Source organism: Cataglyphis hispanica, chromosome 2 (assembly GCF_021464435.1).
Source record: "Cataglyphis hispanica isolate Lineage 1 chromosome 2, ULB_Chis1_1.0, whole genome shotgun sequence".
Classification (NCBI taxonomy): Eukaryota; Metazoa; Arthropoda; class Insecta; order Hymenoptera; family Formicidae; genus Cataglyphis; species Cataglyphis hispanica.
In genome coordinates, this window is record NC_065955.1 from 1,655,797 (window position 1) to 1,668,743 (window position 12,947).

General features: G+C 30.2%; 2 protein-coding genes across 10 annotated transcripts in view; both read right to left on the reverse strand.

The window, feature by feature from the left end:
* The window catches only part of LOC126857347 (uncharacterized), a 116,051-nt gene extending 109,390 nt beyond the window's left edge, over positions 1 to 6,661 (reverse strand). For 3 of the 6 annotated variants that reach the window (XR_007688484.1, XM_050606697.1, XM_050606688.1), the window contains exons 1-2: positions 6,311 to 6,661; positions 5,579 to 5,686 (exon numbers count right to left, since the gene is read on the reverse strand). Coding sequence is in view for 2 of the 6 variants with exons in the window: in XM_050606697.1 (XP_050462654.1) it covers positions 5,579 to 5,686; positions 6,311 to 6,411 (209 nt within the window). In the remaining 4 variants the exon portion in view is untranslated. Of the gene's footprint in view, positions 1 to 2,904; positions 5,518 to 5,578; positions 5,687 to 5,755; positions 5,941 to 6,310 lie in introns of those variants that run through there. The other 3 variants (XR_007688487.1, XR_007688486.1, XR_007688485.1) reach the window with 3 other exon arrangements.
* A 1,468-nt stretch (positions 6,662 to 8,129) lies between these two features.
* Positions 8,130 to 12,881, reverse strand: LOC126857206 (putative uncharacterized protein DDB_G0282133). 4 transcript variants are annotated; one of them, XM_050606414.1, is made up of 4 exons: positions 12,702 to 12,881; positions 12,142 to 12,164; positions 11,945 to 12,050; positions 8,130 to 11,858 (listed from the first exon to the last, which is right to left on the reverse strand). In XM_050606414.1, the coding sequence occupies exon 4, from the start codon at positions 11,856 to 11,858 to the stop codon at positions 8,346 to 8,348; it is 3,513 nt and encodes a 1,170-aa protein (XP_050462371.1). In that variant the 5' UTR covers positions 11,945 to 12,050; positions 12,142 to 12,164; positions 12,702 to 12,881; the 3' UTR covers positions 8,130 to 8,345. The 4 variants fall into 4 exon arrangements, with proteins under 4 accessions (XP_050462371.1, XP_050462381.1, XP_050462389.1 ...); XM_050606424.1 differs by lacking the exon at positions 12,702 to 12,881 and adding an exon at positions 12,275 to 12,478; XM_050606432.1 differs by lacking the exon at positions 12,702 to 12,881 and having other exon boundaries at positions 8,130 to 11,323; positions 11,591 to 11,858; positions 12,142 to 12,478.
* Positions 12,882 to 12,947: the final 66 nt, after the last annotated feature.

A 12,947-nucleotide genomic window follows, 5' to 3' on the forward strand; every position in this document is an offset into this window, starting at 1 on the left:
ATTCCGCGATCAAAATAAAACCATTGATTAATATTTGACACGGTGAAACAAAAAAAAAACAAAAAACTTGCGGAATGTGCGTGTGAAAGGCCTCATAAACGTATCTTTTATTAAATCTTTTGATTGCATAAATTTTACCTTCTCATTTTTACGCAATTATTTTACACTTTTGCAATAAAATTTTATTACATAAATATCCTATAATTATAGTTCGAACAAAAGACACGTAGAATCTCTTTTTTGTAAATATTAAAGTAAGGATGTAATAATATAATTCTTTATATACAGCATTAAAAATAATTATTCTTCATTTTTATAATAAAATTTTTCAACAGTTATGACAACTGCTATCCACAGAAGTAATCATTTGCATTATTAAAATCGACAATTTTTTCTAATTCTAAATCAGTATTAATTTTTCGATATTTCTTAAGCATTTTTTATTCATTAAATTAAATTTAATTTTGATAATTTGATCATTTTTAATTTAATAAATAAAAAATGCTTAGCAAACATAAAAAATACAATAAAAATACTAGCTACCTTCTGTAAATCCTTTTCCCCTCTCTACGACAATATGGCAATTGTCGTTTCTTTATGATCGAGTATTAGTATTTTACGATAACGTATTATCGATGTCGTCACGCTCGTCATTCAGAATCGTGCCGTCGTCATGTGACATCGCGAAGAAGGGAAGAAAAGAATGCGACTTGTTTCACGGGACATCATTCGACCAACCATTGTTCCTATACTCAAAAGATCAAAGATCAAGAGCGGAAAGCCGCTGCACGCAATGGCTTCCGCTCTGGAAAACCGAATTCTTAATGCCCATAATCTGATCGTCATACAAAAAAGATCACTAATTTACAGCGGTAAGACCCCCATAGGAGATCCTCTTATCGGTTTCTCCGTTTTTTTGAAAAGTCAGTAGGTTTTTATAGGAACAAATTTAATCCTCTATCACACGCGCATTTTAATATATCGTGTACATACGTTTTATATACAAAGTATACGTTGAAAAAAAGTATATATACATAAAATAAATAAAAATGAGACAAATTCTCAGATAGAAAAGAACCAATTTAATGTATAAAAAATAGTACGCCATTGATTTTTCAAAGTCAAAAGTCATTATTTTAGCTATATCTAGCTTTAATTAATTCTCTCTCTCTCTCTCTCTCTCTCTCTCTTTCTCCTTTTCTCTCTATCAACTCATTTATATCAAATGTTATAGCGAGTAATTAACGGATATGTAATATCGCTCAAAATGTCTAGCATTCCCGAAAGTTCTGAAAGATTAGTTTCTTTTATAAATCCATAATTCCATCGAGAGTTTGGCTTCGCCATTTACACCTGGACGGGCAAATTGAAAAAGCCAAAAAAGCTTACCTACCGCAATGCCTGATTCCGATAAACAAGAATAAGTAACGAAGAGTATCTTTTTTTCACCACGTTTTCTACGGTACGTTTTCCCGACATATGCGTACCTGAGCGGATCCCAGAAAACAACATCACCGGCATCTGGGTCCATCGGCAAAGATCAGCCGCGACAAACAAAGGCTCTTACAAAACTTGGCAGCCCCGCCCCCGTCAAAATCGAGTCAGGAGATTCAACAATGCCTGGCATGTTTTTCAATATTTAGCCATCATGACTTTTCGTCAGGCCTTTCGCCCGAAATCTCCGAGTCGAATTGGAAACTAGATAATTCAATTAGACGACAGCTGCCGCCGTAGCTATACGCACACAGGTAGACCCCGCCATGAGATTATAGAACGACCGAACGACCGTGAAGACGTACAAGATAGAAGGGGAAGGGAGGAAACCCACCCTCCGTCACGGTAACGGAAGCCTTGATGTGTTTATTTGCACCGCCTATATTCCCGCAGAATAATCTGCGCACGCGCGATCAATTTTTCCTTTTTTTTTTTTTAATTTTTACCCTCGAACTGTCCGATAAGAATTGGGCTTGAAACATTGAAAGTGATTGAAGATATCTGTTTAAAATAAATATTAAAATATATATATTACAGAAATAATACTTTTAACACACACACACACGTGTAATGAGTTTTATATGAATAATGCCAAATGCTCTAAGTCTTACGGCTAGTCGTTCGCAGCGATCAAAAATGTTCTGTCAAGTAGTGATTTTGGACGCGACAATTTAATTATTAGCGACAATAGATCGGATCATTTAGAAATACCGCCAAAACGAATCCTCTCTACGGGCGATTGACAAAAAATATCTAGGTAAAATTTAAATTGATCTTTCAAGAAAGGAAAACTTAAACTTGAATTTGCTGGTTCATTATGCTTTTAGGTAATTTTTCTCGCAACTTAGACATTTTTTAAAGACTAAGTTGCGAGAAAAATTACCTAAAAGCATAATAAAAAAAGTTTTAATGACTAAAGTAACGTTTTATATTAACTGTAAAACTATTTGATTACAAATAATTATTATATATATTCTTTAAAATTTTCTTGATTTTATACAACAACACGTCTAAAGCAATCCTAAAACATGATAAAATTAAAAAAAAGTGGCAAAGTATAAAGTCTGCAACATATATTATGTTATTAGCCATTGAACACGTCTGCTAAAATTAAAAAACAAAAAAACAGAATACTCGCTATTTATAAGAGATAACTTTTAAAAATACAAATAAATAAAATTCTTGCATTATCAAATATACATATTTAATGATTGATTGATTGATTAATTGTAATCTTAAGGAGAATCAATAAATGTTTATATACATATTTAATGAAAAATATAAGAGCTCCTACAAAAGAGCTTGTTGGCTTTATTTTAATGCCAAAAGAGAAAAAAATAGAGAGAAAAATAAAGAAAAGTATAGTAATATGAGTATAAAGAAAATACAAAATAAAATAATAATATTTGAAAACAATAAAATTTGTTTTTTAAAGAACAGCAACAACGTCTTTCGAGAAAGAAAATTCTTGTTGTTAAATGAATAAACAACATATTTTTCTAATACCCACGTATGTAGTTCGGAAAAGAGCTGTTCTCAGGAGATAGAGAATGGAGTCTACTATTATACATGCAATAAGTAGATTATCGACCACAAAAACTTTCGTAGTGGGTGACGAATGCGTTTGAATACGTTGAAAATTTGTCACGAGCTTTGCCGGTGCGATCAAAGCAACGAAAATGACAAGGAAAAGAACGACAGTGGGCGGCTTTTCTCGGCGATCGTTATGCTAAATCACCCAAAATTAGTGGCATCTGGTACTTGCTTTTTCGTCTTTTTTTTTTTTTGTTTTGTTATATGTAATGTATATACACACGATTATTATTCCTAGCAATTTTGGAGCGCCAAAATGCGGATGGAACGGTAATAATCCTAAAGGAACTTTTACTAAAATAACAAAACCAGGAAAATTAAAAAGCAAACAAAAAATTGTTTTAAATCTCGATTGTCGAACCGATCAACTTTTTTATAGAAAGATATGTATAATGTGACAGTTATATCATGTTCTGCTCGAATATTTTTCTTTTCCTTTACAACCAAATTTGAATAAAACATTAAAATATTTTTTGACGATGAATACATTATTACATAGTTACAACATCCTAAAAGACTAATAACGAGTTGTTTAATTGACAGATATTAAATTACAAGAAACTAAAAATCATCAATGTTTATATGTCTCACATCTTATATTATTTTGATTATCTTTCTCGATAGCTATTTAATTTTACTCAATTTATTTTCAGAATTTATATATCTTGCAAGAATTTTTTTGGCCAAATAAATTTAAAACATCTTTTTTCCGTTCAATAATGGACGCTGCGAAGAAAAGAGTTCTTTGATTCACGTGAAGCATACTCGCGCAACTCGACCGTGTCGGGCGGACAATGCCACTATATTGTGAAAATATTGATTGCAATCCATCGTACACTCAAGACAATGCCATTGATTTCGTGGCAGTATTCTAAAGAAAAAAAAAAGAAGATGATACTTGAGTATCTTCTCCGCCATGATGCACACCCCTACACAACGGCCGTCATGCTAAATATACATAATATAGAATATAATATGCATTTAGCCAAAATGTCCGAAAAATAATAACTTTGATTTATTACTCATCAAGTTGTTAAGAATTTCTCGCAAAAACGCACATAAAAAACTATTCAGCATGATTTTTATTTAATATTCATCAACATTATTCATGTGTATATAAAAATATAATCACTGTAAATAAAAATTATACCTATTACACCCGTTGTGTGGCATATAATAAATCAAATTTCCTAAACGTTTCTGTAATTTATTATTATGAAAGTGTAAAAGTTATAAAGTTTCACGGCAAGTAATAAAGTGCATTCTTCACTTCAACTTTTATTCAATTAGATTTAGGTTAATTGTTTTTTAAAGATCAATTATTATTGTTAAAATTAGGAAAACAATTCATAGAAATCTAGTTTATTATGCAAATTTAAATATTTCCATTTCTTGATTCAAGTAATGCTCTTTTTTCTTACGCCGTGACGCGTTATTGAATTCAAAGCGCGACGTGTCGCGACTGCAGCATTTAAATATTTTTCTCTCTCGAGAGATCAAGAAGATAGGTAGGCAGTCAGCTTCGTGCTCGGCAATAAGCCACGACGGCACTCGAAAGTTCTGGGTATACATCATGTAACTCAAACTTGCTGACGCGTTTCTAGGCATTGTCCGAACTTTAAACAGCATGACAAGCGGCGGAAAGCCGAAGAGAAAAAAAAATGGTTGCTCTCTTTTTCCTTCTCCCCTTTCTCTCTTTTCATAATATAAAATAATATATGTATATTAACAAATATACAGCATCCAGATTTAAATTTAGAATTATACAATATAAATACTCAGTAAATATTCTCAAAAATATTAAATATTCAAATTATGTTGCAACATCCAGATTGTTGCGTATTTGCTAAAATGCCGTTATTATTCTTAATTGCATAAAGAGAAAAGAGAGAGAGAGAGAGAGAGAGAGAGAGAGAGAGAAAACGCGTGCTACATTTATTTCGTAATCGAGAGACGCAGATACACAATACAGATGCATCGTAGGTCGCGGACTTACTTGCTTTTTTTTTACCTTTTACTTACAATTGGTTTTATGCGAGAAAGAATAAGGGATTGCGCGGGAACAGGAGGCGAACGATTACGTAAAGTGTGGCGGCATTTAGCTCGGCTAATTGCGCGAGAACTATGGCGAAAGGGAGGGCAACGCACGCATCACATGTGACGTCCCTTTGACACGCGACGCCAACCTATTAGTAACGCATACGACCAGCATATGTCGTCTCTTTTGGATGTGGCATCAACTTTCTCGATTTATTCCAATACTCTAATATTCTAATGTGCATTACGAGATAATTTTTGTACACTTGTATATATGTGATGTGTGCGCTTGCATGTATACATGTGACATTATTATGCGCATTTCAATAACATTATCTCATCCGTGATATCACGACGTCCATGATACCAAAACGTCCATCGAAAATGCAATTGCTATAATGTAATAATATCAAATAATAAATACAATTACAAAAATATGTAACAATTCACTCACCAGACACTTCGAAGACACGGGTCGTACGTATTACACAATATCACGATTGCTTCAACAACGTCAAATTGAAGACTTAACGCTCGTAATGCTGGCTGGAGAACATTATTTCTGCAATAACAAAAATATTGTAAGAATTAAATAAACACAATTAATTACGTGACGCGATAGTATACATACTTCTCGAGCCTCCTTTCTCAATTAAGGAATATAGGAGAAATGCGAAGTCAGTAATAAATCAGTCGACAAATATAAAATTTTGCCGCATGTGCCTAGAGCATTGACCAAACAAATCATATAGACTGCGTTCTCAGCATACTTGGTGATCGCAACATTCGTAAACATCATAATCTGTCTTTGTTTAACTTTTTTAAAAAATAAACAACATACATTATCTATATGTATTTTAGATTTCGTGTTTGCCGATAAAATATAATTAAATATAATTAATGATTATCGATCTAGCTATAGTGCAGCGCACTATTCTTATATATATATATATATATATATATATATATATATATATATTATTATTATTACATAATAATTTCATGTATATGCGCACATATATGCGTGCGCATTTTTAATTACGACGCGACATTAAACAAATACAAATATATATAGTGATTATGATCATGCGTAGCATTTGATGACTATTTAATCGACATCAAATATAGATGAGTAACGGCTGTCTATTTAAGATCAAATATAAGAAGAAAAACGATTGTGGCGTACCTTCTTGTATCAAGCGTGCGACCACATGCATTGACGAACCGAAAACAATCATCGGGCAAGATGCGATTTATTCCGCTGGCAATTCTCTCGGCATCGACCATCGTGAAAAAGACCGGCCTTCTCTCCGCCCCGATGGCGCAAACAAAACGCCTCTCCACAGATTCGCGAAATGCCCTTCAATGGAATCTATACACGCACATACGCGCACCGCAAAGCACGTCGAGTAAAGAGCGCGCGCACTCGGCCGAACAACCTGAAATTGCTCGCGCGCGATCGCGTTTTTTGTTTGTGGTCACTCTTCAGGCTGGCTAGGACAAAAGGGTGCCCCTCAGCACCGATATTTTTGCTTTCATCGAGCATTTTTCTCTATCCCCCTCCCCGCCCTCTTTCTCGTAACACCCCCCTTTACGACAACCGTCCGCTTTTTCGCGTTTTAAAAACTGCATTGTCTCGCTAGTGTTCCTCGAGTTTGAATTAATTGCTTATTTTTCCTTATTCTATCACATGATCAGAAAAAAAATCATCTCACAGACAGTACAGTCCGTGTCCAAGTATATCACCAAAAATCGATTTTATTATTTTGATATATGTGACACTGATAAAAAGAACAATTCATAAATTGCCGTTGTATTTCGCATATTGAACAATACATATGCAATTTACATTGATTTAATTTACGAACAAACTGTATCGCGTCGGTATGAAAGAAAGAGAGAAAGAAAGGGGGGAGAAAGAGAATGCATAAAACTCATTTTCTGAGTTTTATATTAAAAACTGGTTGTACACAAAAAAAAAAAAAACGTATAGCTTTATACCGACGATGAAATATTGCGATCTACGAGCTCCATTCGCATCCTCGAAAAATTGACGTTAAAATCTATAAATTGGATTTGCGCACGATATCCCCTTATATAACTCTATATGACGCATTAAACACGATAAAAATCCTCGTTACTCATTACAAAAAATAATCGAAAATTTTTTTTTCTCTGTATATTCAAATGTCCTTTATATTTATTCACAATTTTTTGCAAGAAACAGCTCTTTTATATCTAATAATATATGTGGCTTTTTTGCTATATGTTTTAATAATATTATAATATATTACGTGTGAAAAACAATTAATAAATAACTGGTAAAATTTCTAAATTGTTAAGAATTCTTTCTAGTTCAAATGTTACGATATTTTTCGAAAGATCTTTTAAATATATCTCATAAAATATAATATAATATATATTTATAAAATTTATAAAAATAGAATTATTAAAAAATTCTAATTAAAGCAGTGAAATATTCGCGATTTAAAAAATCACCGAGTTTGAAGACATATCTTATCGAATCTTATCAATAATATAATAGAATACAGCTCTTTTTTATATTATCAGTATTAATGTGCGCATATAAGTATTTCAAATATAATGTTATATGCAGTCCAACTTTTACTTATTGTTTATATACATATTTGTGTATGTTGGTATATATTTGTATATTACATATTTAAATACATATGTTTGATATATACATTTTTATATATGTATACAAAACTTTCCAATACAATTTTTCTTCGAAAAATAACGTATCATCTATATAATATTATATGATTCCTTGAGTCAACAAAAAATTTGAATTTTACAATAAATAAAAAAAATAATTTTGCTTTATTCTATTGATTAAACTTTTAATGTTTGTTAATATGCAATTGTGGCCTACATAATCTATTAATATTATCTATTAATATTATCTAGCTAGATAATGTGTGTGCACACGTGTATGTAGATTATTTTGTATATATTTATATGTTTTACATATTTTATATATATTTAACATATATATATTTATTTATTTATTAATATATTAAGATTATCTTACATTCTCTCTCTCTCTCTATATGTGTTTACTATTTTAATGTATGACAGCTAGCTTCATCTTATTTTGTATATATTTTTCTATATCTACATCTATACACATACATATATTCTTTATATAATTTAAACATATAAACACGAATATCCTATCACATATTTTCCAAAAAATGCTATAAAGAATCGTTCGAATCAGAGTCGTAATAAGTTTTAGTTTGAAATACTAACAATTTTGTTGATTTAACATCGCCCTGAATAGCTGACATATTCTTAGATTTGTCAGAGATTTGTTCATTTTCTGATAAATTACTAAAATTATTTTTTACAAGAGAAATACTTGAATACATATTTTTTTGCGTGGTTGTATCTCGTATTGATATATCATTTATAAAACAAGCAGACGTATCTTTTTTTGTATTAATAATTCTTGAATTAATCTTATTAAATTCTTCATTATCCAATCGTTTGCTTATTTTAGTTTCTTTGTTATTTGATCCCAATTCAATTTCTACACTGTCTATTTGATTAGTGGCTTCATGTTTCTCAAAGGAAGAATTTAATGAATTTGAATGTTTTCTACTCTTAGAATCATTAAAGATTTCTTCCAAATTGGCATGATTATGATATTGCAATTTATGATGAACAGAAGAATTTTTGAGTGTCTTACGAATAGATGCAGTATGACTATTATTTTCTTCAAAATCTGAGGAGTCTGAATAAAACGTTTTTGTTTGGAAGAATATGCCACAACTGTCATCTTTATAATCTATCCCATTTCTTTCCATTTCTACTGTAGTCAAACGTTTTTCGTTGCTATTACTTATGTTTTTGTTACAATTAAGAAAAGAAGTTCTTTTCTTTCGTTCTAAATTCTTAGCGAGACTATCATTGTCATTCTCATTTGGGAAGAACATCAATTTCTCGTTTTCACACATTTTTAAGGAAGTAATTGTGTTATCGGAAGATTTTATCTCGATTTCACTTGATTCTTTTTTTTCTTTGATTGATTCAAAAGTTTTTCTTATTGTTTTAGGCTTTTTTGAAGAAAATATTACTGTCCTTAAGTTTCTGCTACAATTATATTTGTCTTTATTAGTAGCAACAAGTTTAGCTTCATCAGACAAATTCTTTGCAATGATGTTTGTTTCATCTAACAGCTTGTCATTTATTGAACATTTTGATCTTTTTTTGGGATGTTCTATCAACTGAACAAAATCATCTTCATCCGATGATGTAAAAGTTAAAACTGAATATTTACTATGATTAGATTGGTTCATTTTGCTATCATTTTTATATTGAATTGAAAACTCGGATTCTATCTTATCGGGAACTTGATATTCTACAATATCTGATGTATCACTTATTCTTGAATCATTATATTTCTTAGTTTTGATACGCGATCTAAATAAATAATTATTATCAACTTTGTCAGCTGTTCGAATAGACGTCTTTACATTTTCAGATATTTTTCTAATTCGACATTCTCGTTTATTATTATGCAAGTCTGTATTGTTTGAAATTATGTTTTTATCAACAAAAATATTAGTATTATTAATACATATATTTGAAGATAATCGTTCCAATGTAATTTTTAATTCTCGGAGTTTTACGTTATCTGTCCTGTTCATTTCATATGGATTAGAAAAATGTGTTTTAAATTTATTTAATATTTCTTTCTGCTGGATGTTATTTTTATTCATAATTTCTGTTTTGATAGTTGTATTTGTAGAATTTTTATTTACTGATGCTGGTAATCGTTCCAATACAATTTTAATTTCTCGAGATTTCACATTATCTATTTTATTTGTTCCATATGAATTGGAAGAGAGAGTTTTAGATTTATTTAATACATGCTTTTGCCGAATAGTGTCATCTTTATTAAAGATTTGTAATTCCATTGCTGATGATGGTAATCGTCCCTCTGTAGCATCAATTTCTTGGGATTTAACATTTATACTTTTGTTTACTGACAAGTGTGGAGATAATTCTTCTAATATAGTAGTATATGGTTCTTTATTCTGACTAACATCAATATTCTTCGAATTTGATGATTTATCATCTTTCTCTTCTGTATTTGAAACAGAAAAATCGTCTTCAGTACTTAGTCTCAAATTAAAAGAGCAATCACTATCTTTTGAAACAGTCTTACATTGGCAAACAAGAAGAGTACTTTCGTCGCTATCTATCGTTTCTACATTTTCGATATTAGAACCATATAATTTATATAACTTAGATTCGTTTAAATGTCTGGAATTACATACGTTGCTTTTTTGCATGATGTGGTTATTTTTGGCAGATTTCAATTTATGTTGTATAAAAGAAGGTGCAATCCGCTCCAAAAGAACTACTGGATTTATATTAAGGGAAGATAAATCTTTGCATGTGTCATTCTTTAGAAAAGTATTTGCATTATTGCGCTCCAAAAGCAAAATATCGTTTCGTTTATTTGAATTGATATCGTCTAACAAAATCGTCTTGAAGGAACTATCAATGATGGAAGAATTTTGACTGTTATTATTTGATGATTCATTATTAGTATCAATAATAATTTTGTCAGAAATAGAAGAACGTTTTCTTCTTTTCTTTTTCCTTTTTTTAGAACCAAAATGTCTTTTGCTAAAAGAAGACAAGTTTTTGCTTTTGTCCTTGTGAACTAATGATGTTTTTTTCTTAATCGTACAGTCAGAATCTAAAGCTGGATGTAAATTTTGCATTGTTCCAGATAGTCTTTTTATACTATGTTTTTCAGTTTGCATTAAATCTATAGGAGAATTTCTACCTGTATATAATTTCTTACGATAAAAAGCTGTTAGACTTGTATCATTTCTAATCATTTCTTGTGCAATATTTTCTGACACTCCCTCCTTATAAGAAATATCTTCTTCTAATATCTTGTTTCTTTCTTGACTTGAAGTGTTGTTTTCACCATTTCCAGTCAATCGTTCCAATGTTTCATTAAACTGCTGAATATTATCGTTTCTACTTTGGATGTCTAAACTTTTTTCGCTGAAACTGAGTACATTCAATTTATTAGTTTGTTCACTCTGCGAATACATGTTAGGCTGTATCATATTGTCAGATGTTACTATGTTAATAGGTTGATCAGATGTTTTTGATATATAGTCTTTTGACATCGAACACAATTCAATATCTGAAACATTAGTATTAACATTGCTATTGTCATTGTGTGTTACACAATTGAGTCTTGCATTTTCTATGCACTGAATCATATTATCGGATGTAAGTTTTATATCTTTAATACAAATATTTGTTAAAGAATTAATATTTTTGTTATATTTTGCACTTTCTATAATAGCTATAGTATCTGCTTTATTTGTAATATTTGTATTTGATAAAATATAAGCTGCAGTGTTTACAGAACTAGAGGATGATTCACTTTTGTATTCCTGCTTTTTACCTTCATTTATTGTATTTGAAATCGATGAATGTAACAAAAATGTAACATCTTTCTCGCTGAGAGACTCTCCAGTATCAGACAATTCATTCTCATCTAGAAGTGCTTTATAGGGTTGATTACCAGTGTTTATCCAATATTGTACCAAAGTTGCTGGTTTGCGCATAGGTATTCGCTGTTCACAAGTATATTCATCCTTACAAACTTCTTTTTCTATTTCCTCCTCATCAGGTTCTAAAGTATCAACATTGAGAACTATATCATCAGACATCTAAAAATAAAATATGAATTTTGTATCAGTTATTATAAATGTGTTATCAACAATGCTATAATAAAGAAATAAAAAAAGATATATACCTTTCTAGAATATTTGCCAAACAAATTAATCCAAGATTTTTCCCTAACTTTCAAAATCTTTTTTGGTATTTGAAAATTAAAGATGTGATCTTTGATTCCCGTAATCCTACACATAAATCGATAATTTATTAAAAATAATTATAATTGCATACACATCACACAATATATATATTTTATATATATATGTTTTAACTAACCTTTCGATGCTTTGAGAATAAGACTGTGAAAGGAAGTCATTATTAATGTTTTCTACTACGTAATTTTCCATAAGTTATTATATTGTTCAGTAAAATCAAATAAAATATATATGTAACTTGTAAACTAATTCACAAATACAAGTCGAATACATTTTCAGTATTGAGTAAATATCAGAATGCAGCATAGACTATAGGCATAATCTAGTTTACCCCGATATGTTGACACTTTAATATGTATTAAATACTATATCGACCAATCACAACCATTCAATTTTTTTAGAGGAATGGCTATGATTGGTCAATGTATACTTAATACGTATTAAAGTTTATCGGTATAAACTAGGCCTATGTCTATGGAATGGAGTCATAATTATTTAAAGCCTTTGTATATATATGTGTATATATATATATATATATATATATATATATATATATATACATATATACATGAAAAAGTTTAATTATAACCGTAAAGCCTAATCTTAGTAATTGATTAATCACAAGCAAACATTCTCACAACGTAGTAAAAATAATAAACTGTGATGGGTCGATTTGCTTACATTTTGTAGTTACAAATAATTTTTTCACGTGCAATGGCCTTATGCATTAAAGATTCAAGATTGAAATTGGACTAATTAAAACAAATAAATTTTAGCTTTTTTTATTCTAATTAGTCAAATTCCAACTTTCAATGTGTGCGTAATCTAATGAGGACTTTATAAGTGGTCATGTTCTAATTCACAGCCAAAAAAAATACTGTAAATCTATAATATATATTACGCGAAGATTAGACTATGTATTTCTGG

Coding starts and splice junctions, on each gene's coding strand:
- LOC126857206 (XM_050606404.1), bottom strand. CDS start 12,212: ATGGAAAATTACGTAGTAGAAAACATTAATAATGACTTCCTTTCACAG. Junction 12,051..12,141: donor TATTCTCAAAGCATCGAAAG/GTTAGTTAAAAC, acceptor ATTTATGTGTAG/GATTACGGGAATCAAAGATC. Junction 11,859..11,944: donor TTGGCAAATATTCTAGAAAG/GTATATATCTTT, acceptor TTTTATTTTTAG/ATGTCTGATGATATAGTTCT.